Genomic DNA, 22481 nt, shown 5'->3' with positions numbered 1-22481 from the left:
TCTCAGGGAGGAAGTGACGGACATGCCCCTAGTGCCAGGTATACACAGTGGAGTATCAGGCGAACTTCTCTCTAGATTACACCTGCCTACTGCAGAACTGCTCATTTCTATCAATGCACTCCACCTTCCCTAGGGTTGTCCTCAAAATGACTTTAAAGGTTTCGTAACACCTTTTTCTTCGCGATGTATTCAGCCCATTACACGTCAGTATTATTTCACATGTTGCTGATACAAACTACGTCGATAAAGAGATACGAAAAACAAAATAAGAGACTTTTAAGGTGCAGTATACAAAATTAATCGCTAAGGAAGAAGTGCTTTGAAGCCTGTGCCACTTAAAATGCCACCCCTTATCATATTTCGCTTTCCTGTCCTTCCACTTGATTCCATGTGTGAGACAGCGAAGGAGAAAAAGAGGTAGCGAAAGAGAGAACAAACAAAGAAAATAAAACAAACAGACGACTGGTGGCTCATTCTGTTCCCCCGTTGCACATTTTTGCGGCGATGTTAAAGTGGAGAGACCTGGAGAACAAGAGAGGACAAAATACACAAACACAGGTGTACATTGTTCTCTCGTGTTTGTGCAATTTATGAGCGGGCTTAATATGCGTACCACAAGGGTTGAAAACACTGCCCCACATACACTTACAGTACACACACACACACACACACACACACACACACACACACACACACAAGTCGTCCTCATAGTGTTGACCCTATCATTCTACGAGTTTGTGTGTGATGCACTGGAGTACCAAATAAAATTTTGTGTTGTCAAAAAAAGAAAAAAAATCATTGTAGTTTAAGCGATGTAGGCGATGCAGGATCTAAAGAAGGACGCCTTCTCGTGATGGCATCGATATAACAGATCCGGCTCCGCTGTTTGCTATATACAGATGTCCCTCAGCTTCCCTTCAGTCCCCCGAAAGGAAGTTAGTGCACAGCATGAGAAGCGCAATTTCACCCTCCAATCCAAAGGGTTCACGTTTCATATAAGCCTACAGTAGGATCGCAGCAACAATTAGGCGATTCAGTGAAATATCGAATATATTCCTCTGCAGATGGAAGGGATAAAACATATAACACTTCACCGTAGCTTAGTTCTCTTACCGTGTTTTCGACGACATTGTGTGCGATGCAGTGGAGTACCGCCGTGGCGCCGACCTGCGAGCGTATTTCCGTGTTGTTCTGCTGTGTGAATACGGTGTCCGGGGCGGGGTACACCGTCAGGTCCTCTGCCGGCCCTACCAGCGTCGTGGTGAGCGGGGGCAGGAAGCTGGGGAACACTGTAGGGGAAGAAGAGAGGACGTGAGATTCGGGTGAAGAAACTACGGTAAAGGAGATGGAGGAAGGAAAATATACACAGTACAAGCAATAGGTGAAGGAAAATAAAAGAAAGTAAGAAAAAGCGAGAGGATAGAACAGAAAGAAATATAAAAAAGAAGAATGAGCAAGAAACGCACGGGAAAAGTAATAAATGTGGGATTGAAGATAAAAGAAAATGCAAGAAAGGTGATAAAGGAGGTGAAGAGACGTAATGAGGAGTGTCAGGACCTTAATGAGATGACGAGGAGATGAGGGGGTAAAAGTGAACTACTGTATTGATTATAGGAAGGTGAGAGAGAGAGAGAGAGAGAGAGAGTCATTGTTGTTGCTGTTGTTGTTGACAGTATCATCTCTACAGTTACTTCTTAGTCTTTCACGGTCGAGTAATTATGGCATTTTATTCACAGCAGCGCAGTGCGATTTATTTGACTAGTCATGGGAGTCCAAAAGTACCCCTATTCTTGTACTAAATATTCACACGAAGACACTGGTATCTCCAACACAAGACAAACACACTAACATTTCTACACATAAAGAGAATAACCTTGATATCAGCCCCATAACCTGACCCAGTGAATCTATATATACATACGGAGAGTCAGATATGTAAAAAAAAAAAAAAAAAAAAAAAAAAAAAGCAGATGAGGGTCGAGTACCTTAAGTTAAAGCTCCGTGTACCATGTCTTGTCACAGTCAGCGACAAAAGTTTGCTCAGTATTTCACCCCTTTTACTTATCACTTACCGTACCTCCCCTTACTAATGTTCTTAATCTGCGACAGACATAGTATACAGCAAACCTCTGTCCGCTGATGATTCTCTTTGATAGAATGCGTCAGGGAGAAAAGAGACGGAAAAAACATTGTGCGTAAAGAAGTGGATCAGCAAGCAGGCGAACATTTGTCCCTGACTGTAGGTGTACCCAAGGTGAACCAGTGTGCGTCCTCTTCAGAAGGCTGCGACACAAACACTGCTGAACTTCCTAGAAAGTTTTTATGCTAAAGCGATTACTTAACATCATTTAATAAACATTCAGGGTACAGCAGCGCGCAAGAAAGTTTAAAATTCTATCTTACTGTATTTAAAGATGGCAGTTGCTACATTTTTCCCAATGAAACTCCCAGAGAAGTTGGCCGCAGAATTTGTTAAGTATTCAGTCCCGCGTCCTGGAACGTCAAACTGCCCGTTAAAAAGGACTTATGACCGTTCTTCCAGACAGCATTTTTTTCAGTCACAATGCAGTTAGATACACATAAACACACCGTAACTACGAAGTTCTATATAGCCCTAACTACGAGAGGCCTCAGAATACTAAACTGCAAATTTTAGTTATGCATGAATATACTGTATACTAACCACGAAGCTCAGTACACCTTTCACCACGAAGGACCTCTACAATACAGTTAGCAACACACCCTAGCTACAAAATTTCAACAAACCTCCACAGTGGGTTGCACTAAAATCACCCTGACTGCAGTAATTATTTACCCTAAGTACGAGAGGCCTCGAAAAACGCATAAACACTCCATAACTACAAAATTATAAGCATCTTTCACTACAACGGCCTTTAAAAAGTTAGTAGTACACGAACACACTTTAGGTACAAAGCTTCGTTTACATTTCATTATACTGAGCCTTTAAAGTAGCTATTTTAGTAACACAATAACACACCCGAACTACAAAGCTCTATCTAAACACAGTTAAACAAAGTTGTCCCAATCCTGTGAAAGTTGGCAACAAAATAAAATGTAAAAAAAAAAAAAGGGGGAGGAGGAGGGACGGCTATACGTAACTATGACTCAATCTTATATTCAGTTATTGGCGAAGTTGATGCACTCCTAGCAAGCCACGGAATCCACTAGACTCCATTACGTCGAAGATATGATTACGCCCACACGGTAAAACTCAATGGCTTCTATTTCTGGTATTTGGTTGGATGTCGACCTCCAGAAACGTCGTATGTCTCTAGTTCTTCCCGTAATTAGTGCGCGGCTAAGATTGCTGAGGAACGAAGAAAGGATAGCGAAGAGTTCCCCCTTGTCTCTTATTCTTCCTCCATTAAGCAGTCTTATTATGAAAGATAATTACAAGAGGGACAAGGTAAGGGAAACGCAGTATCAATGTTTCTTGTCCTTCTTACAAAAACAAGACATGCTTAAGAGGGGATAATTGCAGGAATGACGTGAACAGGAGACAAGAAGATCTTCCCATATCTTTCCAGTTTCCTGCACTAACAAATTTTGTATATTAAAGAAAGGTGCTGAAACGACAATGAAAGGGTGACACAGAATCTACCGATGCCCCTTACTCTACTTTGAAAAGCAAATTGGGTACTCATTTTACTCTAACTTGGCCTAAAAATGCAAAGTTTCCACAGGTTCCTTAGTCTGCCTGAAAAAGAAAATTCAAAAGTCTTTCTTGTTCGTTGTTGACCTAAAGAGACCACCTCTCCATCTTAAATGTTGAATTTAACAAAAGATTAACACGAGAAAATTATACCAGTCACGAGGAGTTATGGAAAGAATATAGAGTCGTCGTAATGCCTTTCTGCCATTGAGCTGCGTAAAAATAGCTGCAAAAGGACGCAAATCTGGACCAAGTTAAGAGGAAAAAAGTATAGTCACGAAATGGGAAAATGATCGAAAGTTACGATGCTAGTCTCAGTCCCGGTACGTTCCAATGCAAAAAACGGACCTCCACTGAATTCCGCACGAGCCAAAATACTTCTGTCCCTCTGAGCTCTACGGTAAGGCATTAAAGTTACGGATTTCGCTTCGAGGGTGGAAATAAAAGACAAAAAATAAAAGTGGGAGCGTTCGAGAGAGAGGACAGTGGGTCGGAATAACAGACCAGTTGTAGATATGTGTTTGTGGGTCCTGACATGTTGAGGTGGACGCAGAAAGGAAAGGTTGGAAGATTGTGAGGGAGAGGAAATGGGATGCTGAGAGAGAGAGAGAGAGAGAGAGAGAGAGAGAGAGAGAGAGAGAGAGAGAGAGAGAGAGAGAGAGAGAGAGAGAGAGTCCACAAAGACAAAAGTGATTTGGTAAAGTCATAATATTGATACATATACTGTCAAATTACGGAACTTTTAGAAGATGATTTCAGATAGACAGACAAAGAGACAGACAGACAGGCAGATAGATAGACAGTCAGAACCACGAAGACCTGATTACGATACCTTTTTGGTGTTTCAAACTTTATATTGTTAGGAAGACTTACTCTCTAATTACAGAAGTTTAAGAACAGCAGACCAAAGCAGACTTCTCTCTCCCCATCCTCTTCTCTAGCTCCCTAGGGTACTATCGTTACAGGAAATTAGGGTGAAAGAACATGGACAAGGAAAGAAAGTAGTATATTAAAATGAAAAGTTACTAAAATTATTAATACTGGTGGAGTTAATGTAGACCAGATCAAACCCTTCCTACTTCTAAAATTCTCTCCTAATCTGAACAGACAAAAACTTAGACCACACACAAAAAAAAAACATAATATAAAAAATTTAATTGGATCTAAATGAATAATATTAATTGGCTTCTGTTTACCAGTCCAGTCACTCTATATGTTTTCTTGGCCATTTCCTCGGGTAAGAAGGCTCCTTATTTATTTTTTAAATTAGTTTGTTAATATTCTTTTGTGCGACATTTGCGCAGAGTATGGCAATGGTGAATGGATTTATATAACGCAGAATAGTACAGCAACGTGTAATGAGCAAAATAAATCGCTTAGGAAAAGGTGTTAGGGACCAAAGAGAATACCGGCCCTTCCCCCACTTTAATATTCGCTCCCTGCTCGCCTCACCACAGGCTATTAATCACACACACTTAATAACAACTTAAGCAATTTATTCCCGTGACCTAATTACTCGCTCTTAAAATATAATGAGGGGAAGGAAGAGGTGAAGGGAGGATGCATTCGCGGTAGAAGAGTGGCCAGAACAGGTCCAAAGTCGTTAAAGCTGTCCTCAGATGTTGGAAAGACGAGTATCATCATTATCATCATCATCATCATCATCATCATCACCATGCTCCTCTTCCTCCTCCTCTCTTCTTCATCGTTATCGTTTTTGTCTTCATGGTCCTAGCCATCATCATCATCATCATCATCATCATCATCATCATCACCTTTCCTGGTCCCTAAAAGACTGCTGAGAAAAGGATATAAATGCCTCACGTTCCAGTTCAGCGAAATCACAAAGTATAGTTCTTTCACCTTAACCTGGCTCAAATTTTCGTCCTTATGTTATTTCACTTAGCTCATTGGCAGAATAAGACAATACTAGGACTCTGCATCTTTTCCATTGCATTTCCTCTTGAACAGCATGACATTCTAGCGTAAATCAGCTGCTACAACTCAGCATTCAAGATGGAGATGGGGAAATTTTAGGCCAAGTTAAAATAAAAGGAGTATAAATAGGTATCGACTCGTAGCAGTTCCTTTTAAGATAATGGAGGAGGGAGGACGAAGGGTCTCAGAATGCCGGTCCCCTGTAATGAGGTTTTAAGTGGCTGGAAGTGGCATGAAGTGGCATCTGCCTCCACCTCGGCTTTAAGAGGTATGGAAGGAAGAAAGGAAGGGCTTGGTGGGGAGGAAAGGTGGTGAGAGAGAGAGAGAGAGAGAGAGAGAGAGAGAGAGAGAGAGAGAGGAGGGGAAAGGGGAGGAATAAGGGAGGTAATAAAGATGACAGAGAAGGGGAGGATTATGGAAGAAGAGGAAGCTAGTGATGGGAGGATGGATGGACGGAGAGAGAGAGAGAGAGAGAGAGAGAGGAGAGGAGGAGAGGAGGAGAGGAGGAGGAGCAAGGGTAGTAGTGATGGTGATGAAATTTGATAATAGGAATGAGAAAGAAAAGAAGAAAGGGGGAGGGGAGAAAGGAGACGGAAAGAGAAAGACAGACGGGAAGAGAAGGGGCGCTGGCGTGAGAGATGGGGGTGGTGGTGATGATGAAGAAAAGAAAGCAAAAGAACATAAAGAAAAGAGAATGTCTGCAGTAGGTCTGTTAGTTAATACTTGGCAACACCTACCAAGGAATAATAAGAAGAATACTGGAACTAGAAATCGCCCAGAGAGCGCATAACTCCGCCAGTGCCACAAAGAATCCGGATCCGGATCCCCCCTCAAAAAAATTTAATCAATTCTTTCTTGATCCATGGCTCACCTTTCCACAAAATTCCATTGAAATTCATTGAGAACTTTTGGAGATACTGTGCAGGGTACTGCGGATGCGAATCTGGATTGCCCCCCCCCCCGCAAAAAAAAAAAAATCTTTTTGGCCCATGGCCCACCCTTCCACAAAATTTCATCAAAATCCGTTCATAACTATCTGAGTAAAGTTGCTGACAGACAGACAAACCAACACACAAACAAACCAACGCCGGCTGAAACATAACCTCCATGGCGCAGGTAATAATACAAGAATCATGTGAAAATTTATCTCCCCAATCCACCAAGACCTTTAGCCAAAACTGTCCGGAAAAAAAAAAATGAATTACATTAGGAAGAAAGGGAGACACCGAAAGATAAAGATGAGAGATAGAGAGAATTAGCTGGAAGGGACAGGAGGAGGGATAGAATTGAAGTGGAGATCTGTAAAAGCAGGAGAAGTTAAAAGTTGGACGAGTTCGAATGATGAAGATAGCTGGGAAAAAGAAAAAAAGAGGGATGAAGACTGGGGTTGGAAGAGGTATGATGAAAGTGAGAGAAGAGAGGGAGAGACAGGAGAGTGGAGATGGGGTGAGGGGACCAGGAGATGAAGTGAAGACAAGGGTGACGTAAGTGATGCTGAAAGTTGAGAGATAAGTAAGCGAGCTGAAGAAGAGAGAAAAAGGAGGAGGAGTAGATGAGAAAGTAAGGAAAGAGGAGACAGCGAGAGTATGAGGAGATGGGACTGGAGGAACGGGTGATGAAGCAAAAAGGATAGATTCGGTAAAGATGAAAGTTAGGATATAAGACAGAAAGAGAGGATGATAACGAAGGTGGGAAACTGGAGTGAATATGAAGATAATGGAAAAAGAAGGAAGAGACAACAAGACAAACAAGTGGAGGTGGGGAGAGAGGGGTGGAAGATAAAGCGAAGAGGGACAAAAGGTACAAAGGAAGGAAGACTGGGACAAAAAGAAATCAGAGTAGGGAGGATGAGGGAAGGTGAGTGCAAGCGGAAAAGAGATGGATGAAACACAGAAAGCAGGGGAGGGAAGTAGGTGATGCCGTATAAGAGATGAAGACAGATGATAGTAGATGAGGTGGAGAATATATAGAAGTAAGAGCGATTGATAAGAAGAGGAGGGAGGAGGGGAGAAGGTAGGGGAGAGAATAATGTGAGAAGCAAGAGAGAGGAAGATAGATGAGATGATAATGGATTAGTTAAGGGGAGGGGAAGAAGCAGGAATAAGTGAGGGAAGATAAGGAAGGAGGGATGGAGGAGAAGCATGAGATTGAGATGCAAAGGGAAACGTAGGTGAAGGTGATGGATGAGAAGGGAGGAAAGAAGGGAAGGTAAGAGGTGAAAGATAAGGAAAGAAAGGAGGAGAGGGCGGAACAGATACGATCAGAACGGGAAAGAATACACGGACAATAATGGTGTAGATGGGGGAGATGTGTGTTAAGGGAAGAGATTTAAGGGATGGGAGGAAATGGAACGCATAAATAGCAGGCGTGGGAAAGATTAGCAGGTGGCAGTGACTGTCTATAGGGAAGGTAGAAAGAAAAGGTGAGACAGAAATGCTTATGGGACAAAGGAAGGTAAAGCTGGAGAGGATGAAGATGGAAATGAACGTGAAGATGGGAAGAAAATTTGAAATATAGGAGCTATCTGGGGGAAAAGAAGGTGTGGAAGATGTAGATGGGAATAGATGTGAAGGTGTGAAAAGGTAAGATAGAAGATGTGATTATGGGACACAGGAAGGTGAAGGTAGATGAGATGGAGATGTGCCTTTTCCGGCCAAACTATAATCACTTCTTCCTATGACGGTTCTCAGTCATTATTTCAACTTTGGTATAATTCCAGTCACCGGGTTTTCCATAATCTTGCAGAAGGAGAGAAAGACATACAAACCGAGTCAAAAGCATACCACCCCAGCGCTCGGCGTGCTGGTGTAATAGGCACCCATTAGTAAGAAGGAATAAACTAAATAATAAATAAATAAATAAATAAATAATACAATGCGGGGTATATGGACGCCCAGAAAAATTGAGGGGTTAAGGAGATGTAAGATTGGGAACGAAGATGAGGGAAACTGGAGAGAGGAAAGGAGGAAGGTGAAGGGGACGACTATTAGAGGAGTAGGAGAGGCTAAGGAGATGAGCCATCAATTTGGAAGAATATAGTGAAAAAATGAAAACATAAGAAGAAATAATAATCACACAGGCATAACTTATGGCAGAAGATGAGGAATGAAAATCGAAGAGAAATCAAATCCTAAAAGAATGACGACTAAAAATTGGAAAACAAAGATGATGGAAATAAAAAAAATTTTGGAGGTAAGAGGGACTGAAGGAGGTGTAAAATTATGTACGAAGTGGAGAGAAATTGGTGGAAGGAATGGAGGAAGGTGAAGGGGACGACCATCAGAGGAGAAAGAGAGAGAGAGGCTAAGGAGGCATCAGCCCACTCTCCTCACTGCTCAGACCTCGCGACCTAATTACTTAACCCAACTTTCCCAGGCTCCTTCTCCTCCGACCACTACTACTACTCTCTCCTCTTTCGTCTTACCTCTCTCTCTCTCTCTCTCTCTCTCATCTTCTCCTTCTCCTCCTCCTTTTCCATCTTCCCACTTTCCTCTCCTTTGCCTTCTCTTCCCTCTCCCATCTCCTCTCACCTCCTGTTCCTCCCTTTTCCACCTCTCTCCTCCTCCCGTTCCTCTTTTTTTCATCTCTTTCCACTTCCCTTCCCTCTTCTTCTTGCCGTCCTCCTCCTCTTCCTGCATCTGGAGCTTCACAGAGCCTCGGGGGATGGCGGAGGGGGGAGGGGGATGGGGTAGGGAGGGGGGAGGGGGAGAGGGAAGGGAGTGGCCGAGTCTTTTGTTGGCAGTTCTGGTTTTCCGTCAAGCTGGAAGAGTTTTTATGATTTTCGTCAACTGCCCGAGATTATTTTTTTCCTCGCGAGTTTTTGAGTGTGTGTGTGTGTGTGTGTGTGTGTGTGTGTGTGTGTGTGTGTGTGTGTGTGTGTGTGTGTGTGTTTGTGTGTGTGTACCTCCCTATCCCCCAAAAGTAGGATGGTGGACTGCAGGAGTATAGCACCTTCAGCCTGCAGTTCACCGGGTTCATGTTCATATGAGCCGGGGGGAAAAACGACAACAATGTGTGACTTTACAGACTGAAAATTCTAATCCCGACGTTGGCTTACCATCTTCTTATTTTATTCATGGATTAATTTCCTTAGATCAGACTACAAGCCTTCCATGTCCCACACACACACAATGGGTCAAACAAGGAGGCTGAACTTGAAGGTGTGTGTGTGTGTGTGTGTGTGTGTGTGTGTGTGTGTGTGAGAGAGAGAGAGAGAGAGAGAGAGAGAGAGAGAGAGAGAGGGTGGAATCGTATCAAGTAAAGTACCTCAGGGCTCAATACTGGGCCAATAATCTATACAAGTGGCTCAGATGCAGCAAACGAGACGGAAATTGGTAATGCAGACACAACCGAAAATAAAATAACTGCGAGAATGATGGATAAAGTTTCAAAATCATTTATACAAAATCTGGAAGATTAGGATTTCTCTGCAACTGGAATTTACCTTTGCAACATATTAATTTGAAGAATCCTTATAAACTCCAGGTATGCGAAAGGTAATTAAAATGTAAAGGTGATGCATGTTCAGGTAAATAAGTTTTGCTGTTATTTTAGGCTGCGTAAACAATAATCTCGTTCACATAACAAAAATATTCGCCATTTCGTAAAAAGTTTTTCCTATGTGGTTTGGAGAATGAGGAAGAACTATTTATTGTGTTAACTTTATCTCTTACTTCTGCAGAGCATCATTTTCTAATATTACCAAGGATAAACCACCCTGATAAGACCGCAAAGTTGGTATAGACTGTGTAGCAATTTAACTTTCTCTCTCTCTCTCTCTCTCTCTCTCTCTCTCTCTCTCTCTCTCTCTACCACTTCACCCACTCCACTATCCCCCCCACCATTCTCTCCAACACTACCATACTTATTGCGCCGTAAGTTGAGCGGGTCAAGGCGGAGGCTAATTGAAAGTTGAGTTTATAGAGGGTATTCATTGCCGGCTACACTCGGACGTGGGTGCCGCTCTTAACAGTCTTTTATTGCAGCCTGTTTAATGGCAATTCCTGTTTCTGTTATCGCGCCTGGCTCGCATTACGATCAAGGGCTCCGTTCTCCATCGCTTACAGGAGATTTCGTTAACACCCGTCTCCTCCTCTTCTCCTCTTCCTTCGTCATTTATTTTGCTTATTACCTGTTAGTACTACCTATTACTATTATTCTTTAATGGCGATACTTCTTCGTGATATCGCCCCCGACTCGCAATACGATAATAGGCTCCGTTCTCCACTGATTACTGGTTTTGTAAGCGCCCTCATCACTTCCTCTTTGGTGGTTTGTTTTGCGTATTATCTATTAGTTGCCGTCTATCACTATTGCTATCTATTACTATTACTATTATCCTCTTGTATGATGCTAGTGTAAATTATATTGGCATTTGAACGATATTAACAGAGAATATATTACTGTATTTCATTTGTTCCATATTAATATTCACAGGCATGTTATTAATGCAGATATAATCGGTTTAAAGTTTTTGGATGACATGGAAGAGAATATTGTATTTAACCCAAAACACACACACACACACACACACACACACACACACACACACACACACACACACACACACACACACACACTATCCTTTTGTATGCTGATGTAGATTATGTCGGTACTAACTTCTTAACCCTGAGAGCGCACTTTGTACTTTAGAGGAATCTCTTTGAATAATGAACTCAGAAACACCTTCCATTAACCCCTTCAGCCTGACGACGTACCTCGAATTTAATTTTATCTACCACCAGAGACCCCTCGGAGTGAAGGAATTAAGTAGATATAAATAACACTTCAAACTGTAACATGCAAAATACAACGCTATGAAAAAACTGCTATCCAACCTGCCATACTATCGAGAATACGAGATTAACAAGTCGTAGGCCCTTGTCAGTGCTATATATATAACCCCTTAATTCTGCTAATATATCCCAATGACCACTGTTATCATTAGACACCTGATATACCTCGCGCTTTTCACTGCAGGCGGTGTAATAATAATCGCGGGCCTCGTCATCCTCTCATTACCCTGGCTGGTGCAAGCCGGACGTAATTTTGGGATTGTCATTAATGATACGTTTACCGAGAGGGAGAAAGGAATCAGACCACATTTACTTTAGTCGTTCATTAACCACTTTGCTCCTTCATCCTGGTGACTTTTTATTTTACGGAGAGGGAGAAGGGACTCAGACCACATTTACTTTAGTCGTTCGTTAACCACTTCACTTCTTTATCTTGGTGATTTGTTTTTACACTACGGAGAGGTAGAAAGGAATCATACCACATTTACTTTATTAGTTCGTTAACCAATTTACTCCTTTATCTTGATGACTTGTTTTTACTTTACGGAGAGGGAGAAGGGAATCAGAACTCATTTACTGTATTCAGATTTGTTCATGAACCACTTTACTTCCTGTATTTTTGGCAACTTTTTTTTTTTTTACTTCCTTCTTGATTTGACGATTTTATCCTACTTTTAGGCAGACTTTTCGACTGGGAAGGATTAGATATAGAAATCAGTAATCTTTTCATTATTAGTGTGTTCTACGTTAGCAAAATCGTTTGGTAGGAACAAAAATATGATAAATATTAGGTCTTGGGGGGTGATGGAACTGGAATCATCATCAGTCATTATTATTATTATTTTTATCATCCAGGCCTCTTTTCCAACTTAAAGATCGGGTGAGGTAGGGTTTACAGCGCAAGGAAAAACCTGACGGAAGGTGAACTAGCAAAAACCTGCTCATTTAAACGAGCCACACACTCGTTAACCTACCATTCAAGCCCTTGGTATTCTGACTTCAAATCACAGGCGAAGACATCCACTCTTATGCAGTTCATATTAACCATCAGATAGAGTCAATTCCAGTACAGAACAAAAAATAGAACGCTGAAATCACACCATTCATTTCTAACAAATATCGAATCCAAAAGAGAACTTGGAGCATGAAAAAAGCATTATGTCATCAGATTTATTATTTTCAGATATCAAAGAGAAACGCCAAGGTGAGAGGGGTCAGAATCAGACACTGGAATAAATGCCTTTGATGCAGTGTAAAAACTAGAGAGCATGAGTGAATGGATGAGAGGAACTAGGGCGTGAAGTGAGAGTGAGCGAGGGAGAGAAAGAGGAAGAGAAGGGTAAGTTTTGGAGATGTGAGAACAGGGGAGGTCAGGAAGGAGGTGGGAGGAAGGTGATGATGGAGAGGAAGAAAAAAAGGACATGAAGGGAGGGAGTGGATGGATAGAAGAAGGAGAATGAGGAGGGAGGGCAAATGATGAGAGGGAGGTGAGAATGGAGAAGGCCAAGGAGGAAATGAGAGGAGAGAATAGAAAAAAAGAGGTGGAGGAGGATGAAGAGAGTGAAATGACAGGAGGGGGAAGGGAAAGGATTTGGGAGTGGGAGGGGGTTGAGTAAGGGAGAGGGGTGAGAATGGGAGAGACTAAAGAAGAAGTGAAAGGAAGGGAAGGCGGAAGGGGAAAATAAAAGAGAAAGAGGAAGTTAAGGAGATGTCATGGAAGAAAAAGAGAGTGGGAGGAAGCGAGAGTGGAAGTGAGAGACGCTGGGTTTGGAGGGGCAGAAGAGATTAGAAGAGGGTGAAGGAGGGGAGGAGGAGGTGCAGGAGGAGGGGAATTTCAAGGGGAGGTAAGGAAAAACGCAGCAGAGGAAGTGGGAGGAGGAGGAGGAGAAGAAGAAGGGGAGGAAAAGGGATGGCGACAAGGAAGGAGTTCAAGGAGGAAAGAAAAAAGAGGGAGTGAGTGTGAGAGAACGAGGGTGTAGGTGAAGAGAGTTGGGGTCAGGGATATGGAAAGTGGACGAAGGGAGAGTAGGGGTGCAGGGAGAAGGAAGGAAAAGAGGGAGGAGGGAGAGGGGAAAGGGATATAAGAGTCTATAAAGTGGAGGGGGATTGTAGAGGAGGTTAAGGAATAAAAAAAAAAAAAAAGTTGGGTGGAGAGAAGGGGAAAGGGAAACGTAGGGGGGATTGGAGTGGGAGGAGAAAAACGAATGAAGATGAGAAGGAAGAGACGGTGAGGAGAGTAAAGTAAGAAGGAAGAGAGGAAGAAAGGAAGGATGGGAGGGTGGGAGGAAAGAAAACGACACGATGGCTAGGTCGATTTGGAACTGGCCTCACGTTTGGAGGTTGGTTTGTAATGGGTTTGAGCTCCATAGATTGAGTATTAACAACCCATCTCCTGTCCTTCAAAATCAGACAGCCTAAGCTTCGTATACCACTACTTTTTATAGTTGGTTTGGTCTCATGTGACAGAGCTGAGCCACTCGTAAAACTTGCATACCAAGTCATGTTATAGAGGAATGAGTCTCCTTGGTTACAAGTCGAATCAACACTAATCTGACTACACCTTGTAATCAACTGGGCTGGCAGGTGTTAAGGATCATCGTCAGGGTAAAATAAATACACGATACTACTATTTCCTGTTTCACCGTCTATGCCATGTCTGTTCAAGTCTGCCCCAAACCCACAGTGACTTACCATTCAAGAGAGAGGGAGAGAGAGAGAGAGAGAGAGAGAGAGGGGGGGGGAGCAAGAACAAGAGCAGGAGAAAAAAGTTGGTGAGGGTGAAGGATTACTGAGGAGGGGGAACAAGGGAAGCACGACATACCGAGAGTGAGTGAGAGAGAGAGAGAGAGAGAGAGAGAGAGACGGGAATTTTTGAAAGAGGGGGTAAGATAGAGACCAAACGGATTTTATTTTCACAGGAGAGGGAAGGATCATAACCTAGAACAGACGGGAGGTTGTGAGGTGAAGAAAGTGTTATTATTGCTCTGTGGTCTCATCCTCATCCGAAATGTTAACCCGGTCGACTGCAGACTTAGTTTTTCTTTCTGAGTCCACCATCCTCATTTTGGAGGTAGAGGGATGGAATTGAGGGGCGCTTTTGTGTAACAGGGTAGTGAAGCCACCACGTTATATCGGTGCCACCACGTGAAGGCGTCCCTCTCCACACCAGAGACAAAAGAAGTAAATAGAGTCGAGATGGGAGGAAGTAAAAGATGTAGAAGGAAGTCAAGATGTAAAGCGGAAGTAGGAGACGCAGAAGGAAGTCAAAATGTGAAACAAGGGATAAAAGGCGAAGACCAAAAGTGTGAAAGGAGAAGATACTGAAAATGAGTAAATGGAGAAAGACAAAGATGTTAAGAGAGGAAGACAAAGATGAAAAGGACGTGAGAAAGGATGAAATCACTGATGCAAGAGAGAGAGAAAAGAGAGAAATAAAGCAGTTAAATGAATGGAAGAGGGTAAACGAAGTAGGGGAGGAGAGGACGGAGGAAGACAGGTGTTAGAAGAGGAAATATATAATGTAAAAGAGCGATGAAAATGGAGATAGTAAAGGATGTCAGAGGAATTAGTCAAAGATGCAAAATGTAGAAGTTGGAGATTTAATAACAAGAAGTGGAAGATGCACAAGGTAGAAATCAAAGCTACTGTACAACAGAAGGGAAAGGGGACGGGGGTGAAGAATTGCGTGAGAGGCGAAGGAGTGACTGAGGAATAGGTGAGGGGAAAGGCGAGAGAGGGTAGAGAGGTGATGAAAGAGAGATAGGAAGTAGAGAGGAGAGAGGGGAGAGGACCGATGGGATCTGGTGAAGAGAGTAGAGGGAAAAAAAAAAAAAAAAGGGAGTCAGAAAAGAGAGAGAGAGAGAGAGGAGGAGAGGGGATGGATAAAAGCACAGAGAAGGAGAGGCAGAGGATGAACGAGATACAGAAAGATTTATGTTTGGGACAGAAACTAAGGAATGAGCCTTGGGGTGAAGCAATGGATTAAAGGAGGAAAGGATTACTGAGGGAGTAAAGGAACAGGGAAGTAGTAAGAAGGAAGGAGTCAGGGAAAAAGAGTAGAGGATGAAGAGTGTGAAGGAGGCTGGGACAACGAGAGGAGAATTGGGAGTGAAAGAGAGAGGAATGTGGAAAGAGGGCAAAAGAGGAAAATGAAGAGCGGAGATGACTTAGGAGAGATCAGATAAAGTGAATAAAGGGAGGAGGAAAAGGGGTGAGAGAAGGGGAGGGGAGGGATGATAGGAGAAGGAAAAATAACACGTGTCAACATGGGCTGCACCTCAACACTTCCACAAAATCTTTTTAAATTCGATAAAAAGTGCTCGAGATATATCATGGCTAAAACTACGGTATTTTCACAGTAGTTCCGGTGGTGGAATATCTCAAGCTTTTATCAGACACATTTATCAGACGGGTTGAAGGGCAGCCCATGACGAAAAGTGCTATATTTTCTTCCAGAACAACAGGTTCATGGATAAAGTAGTAGAACAAAGCCAATTTCAACTTTGCCCTATAACCCTGACCTTTGACCCCTTGTTCTTGAAAACGACAGGTTACCTCTTTAAAGATCCTCAAACACTCACACAAAATTTGGCTAAAATAGGATAAAAGCTGTTCGAGATATCTCCGGTAGGAAGTATTCTCATGTAGTGCGACTGTGAGAATAGTTCCGGAGAAGGGAAAGGGATGAGGGCAGGGAGGGGAGAAGGAAGAGGGGAGGGAGGGGATAAAGAGGATTAGAGTCCTGGGAGAGGGGGGAAAGAGGCTGGGGAAGGGGAGGGATGAATCATAGATATTTGAGGGGAGCAACCAGGATGTGTGTGTGTGTGTGTGTGTGTGTGTGTGTGTGTGAGATAGAGAGAGAGAGAGAGAGAGAGAGAGAGAGAGAGAGAGAGAGAGAGAGAGAGAGAGAGAGGCTAAAGTTTGAGAGAGGGGAAAAAAGTGCTTTGTAAGTTTGTGAAAGAGAATGGGGGAGTTGGTATTGTGTGGGAAGAAGGAAGAGGTTCAGGGAGAAAAAGGGAAGTTGGAGTGGAAGAGGAAGAAGTTCAGTGAAGGGGAGAGAGAGAGAGAGAGAGAGAGAGAGAGAGAGAGGTTAAACTCTTGTGGTTACGTTTTCTCTGTTGTATTTCACCTAACGCCAAACTATTATTATAATTATTTTTTAGATTCAGAAGCCTGGGTGTGTTAAAAGCGACACCTGTCACCCATTTCATTGGGGGACCACTCTAGTGTTCTATTCTACTCAAAGCAAAGCGATTTTATTCAGCTGAGAGTAAGGTTAAAAGAACCTGAGAAAATTACATCCGAGTACACAGAAAGTACAAATAAATGAGGGCCTATTTGCCTGTAAGATATCTAAAAAAATTATAAAGAGGTCTATGCAACCTGTGAGGGAAAACAACAGAACTACGCAAGGGTGTGGTTGAAAATAAAAAGAGTTGCAGAGGAAGAGAAAGGCAGCAAAAGAGAGGAGGGAAATGTCAGAGTAAGGAAGGAGGAAATTTAACTGGGATTGTGTAAGGGTTTGGTTGGAAATAAATGAGTTGCAAACGAAGAGGAAAGAATGCAGTAAATAGAGGAGGTTGACAATAAAAGAGGGGCCATGAGCAGGAATGAAAACTGAACTGGATGCACCGCTGGCTGTGAAGAAAGATTAGTGAGAAAAAAGTTGAGGAGTGAGAAGAGATCAGAAAATTAAAAGCAGAAGAAGCTAAAGGGGATATTATGCTGAAGAGGGTCCTAGTTTGGTGGAACCTTATATATTTTAACAGTAAGACAAAGTTTCCGTATACAAACATTCTAAATTAAGGTGAAGTAGTTAATGGGAGGATTGTGAAAGTACAGTGTGTGTGTGTGTGTGTGTGTGTGTGTGTGTGTGTGTGTGTGTGTGTGTGTGTGTGTGTGTGTGTGTGTGTGTGTGTGTGCGTGTGTGTGCGCGCGCGCGCGCCTAGGCGTGCATGTAAAAGGAAGGGACGGAGGGAAAATGTTTGGCGCATACGAGTGATGGTGGAGGGAGCTGAAAGGAAATAGTGTGTTTTAATGGGTTGCTGAGAACAGGAGGGAGGAAGTGAGCAAATTGGGTGAAAGAGGAAAAAGGAAGGTAAAAACGATGCAGTTGGGGAAGCATAGTAATTAAAGGTTATTTCTTGGGTGTAGAAGAATGGCCATGGTGAGAGATAGGGTTTGGCTGATGATGGTGATGATGATGATGATGTGTGATGCGGAGGTGCAGAAGATGTAATATGTAGAAAAGCTTATGGGAAGGGAAGAGGATATGGCAAAAGTGAGGTGAGAGGGGATGCCAGGGTCGGGAAAGGGGGTGAAAGATGTGGAGAATGGAAAATGGGAGATTAAATGTGGAGTACAGAGTGAAAGAAGGCGTTAGGGATCGAGAGAGGGGCAAATGAATGAAACATGAGTGAGGGAGGGGAAATGTTAGGAATGGGCGTGAGAGGAGTGAGAGAGGGGAAAAAAGAGGAGGGTGAGGACAAAAGTAAGGAGAGGATACGAAATGAGAGAAGTGAGAAAGGGGAAAAGAAAGGGGGTGAGTGAGGGAGGGAGGGGTATGACAAGGGTTGGGATAGAGAGAGAGAGAGAGAGAGAGAGAGGAATGAGAAAGGTTGATTACAAGGGCAGAAGAAGCAATTCGAGGGAAAGGAACTTGAGCAGGGGAAAGAGGAGTTGGGGAATGAAAGTTAAGGAATGAAGGGAGAAAGGAGAGGCGGCGAGAGAGGAGAGGCAAGAAGAGGAACTGGAGAGGAAGGTGGTGTTGTCAGATAGGATTTCCGAGGGTGAGATTGAGTGAGGTGGTGAAAGATAAAGTGGAATGTATAAATCAGGGAGGAGGAGGAGGAGGAGGAGGAGGAGGAGGAAGAGGAGGAGGTGGAGTGGGAGGAGGAAAAGGAGGAGATGGAAGAAAAGGAGGAGGAGGAAGAGAGGAAAGGGAGAAGGCAGGGTGAGGAGGAGAAATGGAAGATAGGCAAGGGAAGACATAAATGTAAAAGACTGGGAGTTGAACTTAAAATGAAGGCAGAGTGATGTAACTGTAAAAGATGGGACACAGGGGAGGGCAAGGGACTGTGGGAGGTGTGGTGTAACTCGAGGTGCAGGGAAGGGTGGGAACAATAGGCGAGTATACAAGACGGTGTAAAGGGACTGAAACTGAGGTCAAAAGGAAGTAAGATACGAAGAAGTAAACGTAAAAAAATGGGACAACGAAAAGAAGGCGTGGTGTAGCGAGGGACACAAAGAGACGTGAATGTAAAGAACGGGACAACAGATGGAGGTGAAGTGAAGGGAAGGAAGACAGGCAGGTGGGCCCGGCAAAACGTGAATATAAATGATAGGACAGCAGGAGGGAAGGCAAGGGACAGGAGGAGAGATGCAGTGCGGGAGAGGAAGAGAGAGAGGGAGGGAGGGAAGAGAAAGCAAATGTAAATGGTGGATCGACAGAAACAAGAATCAGAAGGGGAGACGGGATGCAGCTTAGGGGAAATGGAAGGGTGGGAGACAGGGAGATGTAAATGTAAAGGATGAGGCAAAAGTTGGGAAAGCAATGACGAAGAGAGGCGATGGAGTACAGGGGAAGGACAACAGCAGGGAGGGAGGCAGAGAGATACAACAGTTTGGGAAAAAGATGCAATGAAGAGGATAGATGGGTAGATGGGGTCTAGGGGATGGTGAGAGGCACGGAAGGCAGAGAAGCAGGCAGGGCGAGAGGCAGAAAAGCAGGCAGGGAGAGCGGCAGGGAGACGTAAAAGGTGGGACGACAGACGGGAAGGCAAGGGGACCGTGGGAGGAAAATTTACGTGGGCAGCGAGGGGTCCAAGAGGTGGAGATGTGTAGAGGCTGGAATTGGGACGGGACGAACCATTACGCTGTATTCGTTGTTCACTCCTTCACTATGTCACTATTTTTTTTGTTAAGCTACTTCTGAACGCTTTTATTCAACTTAAGATGAAACTCTGAAAGGAGGAATTAAAAACTACCTCTATCAATATGTTCAGTACAGTGATGATATATATATTTTTTTAATTCTTGCCTTCGTCAGCCACATTTTTAATACTTAGGAAGACTTTTCTGCGTTGAAGCGCTTAGTTTTATTTCTATTTGATTTTTTTTTTTCCTGTTTTAAGCATCAGACAATGCGCTCTTGATTTAATTAGCCTTCTTGTTATGAGACCATTGTATGAGAGCTTGTTATGAGAGCTTTTTGTACATAACCCAGAATTATATTACAATGCTTGGTTTTACCTCTAATTCATACCGAACCTCAGTAAATACCACAAACCTAAACTCATATTAAATGCAAGTATTAGAGATGCATACATACTTCCAAAAGGCATTACGCGGAACAGTGCATGCTCAGCGTAATCATGATGGGATTAAATTCTCTTCCGCCTTTATTGATGTTGCAAAATTATACGGACAATTAATTATTAAAACCTTGAAACATAGTGTGTATAGTAGTGCTTATCAGAATTTTAAAAAAGCATTAAAAGTATAGAGGTCAAAGGAAAAGCATGCAACTATAGAGTATGAAAATGCGAACGTGTGAAGTGCAAAGTTCGAATGCAAAAGTGTGTATATTTTATTGGTGTCACTTGAACACGACACAGCCCCGACAGAATATTGCAGGTGTCACTCGGGTCCAGAGATCAAGCTGGCAGTGTCGGATATTGCAGGGCTGGTGGTTCCTGGGTGCCGGAGGAAGAGAAGGAAGAAGGAGAAAAAGGAGAAGGCGAGGAGGAGTATGAAGAATAAGGGGATGCAAAAGGAGAAGGATAGGGAGAAGGAAGTGAGGAAGAGTATGAAGGAGAGGCAAAAGAAGATGAAGAATAGGAGGCAGAACGAGGGGAACAAAAGGAGGGACATAAAGAAATGGAAGAGGACGTAAAGAAATACAGGAGGGACATGAACGTGAAGAGATAAAAGAAAAAGGAGGAGGCTAGAGATGAAGGGAAAAAAAGGTGAAAAAAGGAGTGACGCGGAGTATGGTGGATGATGAGGGACAAAATGGAGACAGTTCCAAGATGAATAATGAAAAGAAGGAAGAGGACATACCGACGAAGAAGAGGAAGAAAACACATGGATTTGAAGAAGACGGAGAAAGAATACTTAAAGAAGACGAGGAGGAAGACAGAATGGATAAACGTAAGAAGGAACAAACAAGAGGACAAATTAGACGAACGTGATGCGGAAGAAGAAAGGGGATGAGGAAAACAGGAGAAGAGAGAAAACATGAGAGTGGAAAAACAGAACCATCAGGAAGAAGAAGGAGGAAGAGGATGATCAGGAGGACGAAATGGACGTGAATACGAACAAGACGGAAAATCGAAAGACACTGAAGGAAGAGAAGGCCCAGGAAGAAGAATGAGAAAGAGGAAGATGAGGAGGAACAACTGACGTGAATAAGAATAAGAGCAAGGCAAAGGCACTGAGTTTTCTCTTTTAAATAAGTATGTGGAGTTCCCCTGTTTTTCCTGCTTAAGATTCTGCCAAGGGACCCAGAGCGAAGGCAGTCTGGGGAACTTTGTAGGACGTCTCTTTTCTCTTTTTCTTATTCGTTCACTCGCTCGCGTGCACACATATACGCGCACGCACAAAGACTCACATACATAAACACACAGACACACATGCATGCGCCAGAGTACACACAGACACAGATGCACACACATATAAAAGCATGCAGATAGATAGATAGAGAGATAAATTAGATATAACTACAGATAAATGTGTATATTCATATACACATAGACAGAGAGGGAGATACAGACAGACAGACAGACAGGTAATGGATAAACATACATAATAATAATATATGTAACGTTCAAAACAAATAGCTAAGGAGAAGATACTAGAAGGCCTCCCTAGCCTGCCAATAAACCACCATCATGGTTCTGTCTACTCTTCTTGGTTGCGTGTGGTGGTGGTGGTGGATCAGGTGTTTGGTGGTGTTGGAGGATCAGATGTATGGTGGTGGTGGTGGTGGTGGGTCAGGTGTGTGGTGGTGATAGAGGATCAGGTGTATGGTGGTGGTGGTGGTGGTGAAGGATCAGGTGTATGGTGGTGGTGGTGGTGGTGGTGATGGATCAGGTGTGTGGTGGTGGAGGATCCTGTGTGTGGTAGCGAATCAGTTGTATGGCGGTGGTGATGGATCAGATGTGTGGTCTGGTACCCTTGTTACAGCATTTTAACTGATCGTAATACAACCCTGGACAAGCCCCTGAATACAAGAGTGAACAAAACACTAAACAAATGACTGACGTGTAGCTTGATTCCGACCATTAACTTATACAGTGGAGGGATTAGAAGAATAGCGTTGCCATTTCACCGAGGGCGTTAGAATAGCACTTACACGGGTCCTCCAAAAAATGCGTTTCAGGAAGTTAATACCTTTACGTACATACTGAAAATTGTGTTGTTGTCCCAGCAGATAAACGATACTTTTACTGCACTACTTGACCTTAAGCACAACGTTTCACAGAGTGTTGGGGTTTGTACTTAATGGTAAAGGGTGAATAGTAAAAAGTCTGAACTCACCTGGTAAGGCGGCTCCCCTGGCTTGACGACACAGCAGCAGCAGGGGCAGCAGAAGCAGCAGGTGTAGCAGCATAGTGATGGGCACACCTCTAGGCTACCTCAGACGCAGGGGGTAAGATGGGGCAAGGGAGGTCACGTGGTCAGGTCATCCTCCCTGGGGGTCATCGTGGGGACATCATCCTGGAAAAAGAAGATTAGTGTTGATCATGAGTGCAAGATTTATAAACACAGGAGAGATGTGAAAGGAGAAAACTGCTGATTATGAATGCCAAATTTATATGCAAAAAAAAAAAAAGTTAAAATTGGTGCTGAAATTTGGTGCTGAAAATTGCTGCGAAATTTATATACACAAGAGATGTGAAAAGATTACTGCTGAGTATAAAATTTATGTAGCCTACACAGAGAGATTGTGTCTGCGCCTGTAAAAAGACGAGTTATGTTTGGTGATTATTTGTGGAAAATTTATAGACACAAGAAAGGTTGTGTTGGTGCCTGGAGAGAGAGAGAGAGAGAGAGAGAGAGAGAGAGAGAGAGAG

General features: G+C 43.2%; 1 protein-coding gene across 1 annotated transcript in view; it reads right to left on the bottom strand.

Annotated features, from left to right (window-relative positions):
* Positions 1 to 22036, bottom strand: part of LOC145407778 (neural cell adhesion molecule 2-like) — a 49422-nt gene extending 27386 nt beyond the window's left edge. The window contains exons 1-2 of the mRNA XM_080278646.1: positions 21946 to 22036; positions 1114 to 1289 (exon numbers count right to left, since the gene is read on the bottom strand). Coding sequence (XP_080134772.1) covers positions 1114 to 1289; positions 21946 to 22018 — 249 coding nt within the window. The 5' untranslated portion in view covers positions 22019 to 22036. The remainder of the gene's footprint in view (positions 1 to 1113; positions 1290 to 21945) is intronic.
* Between the last annotated feature and the right edge of the window lie 445 nt (positions 22037 to 22481).

This window comes from Coenobita brevimanus, chromosome 74, assembly GCF_032717465.1.
Source record: "Coenobita brevimanus isolate Jiangsu-jjx chromosome 74, ASM3271746v2, whole genome shotgun sequence".
NCBI classification, from domain to species: domain Eukaryota; kingdom Metazoa; phylum Arthropoda; class Malacostraca; order Decapoda; family Coenobitidae; genus Coenobita; species Coenobita brevimanus.
The sequence above is the reverse complement of the archived record's forward strand: the minus strand, read 5'-3'. Positions and strand labels throughout refer to the sequence as shown.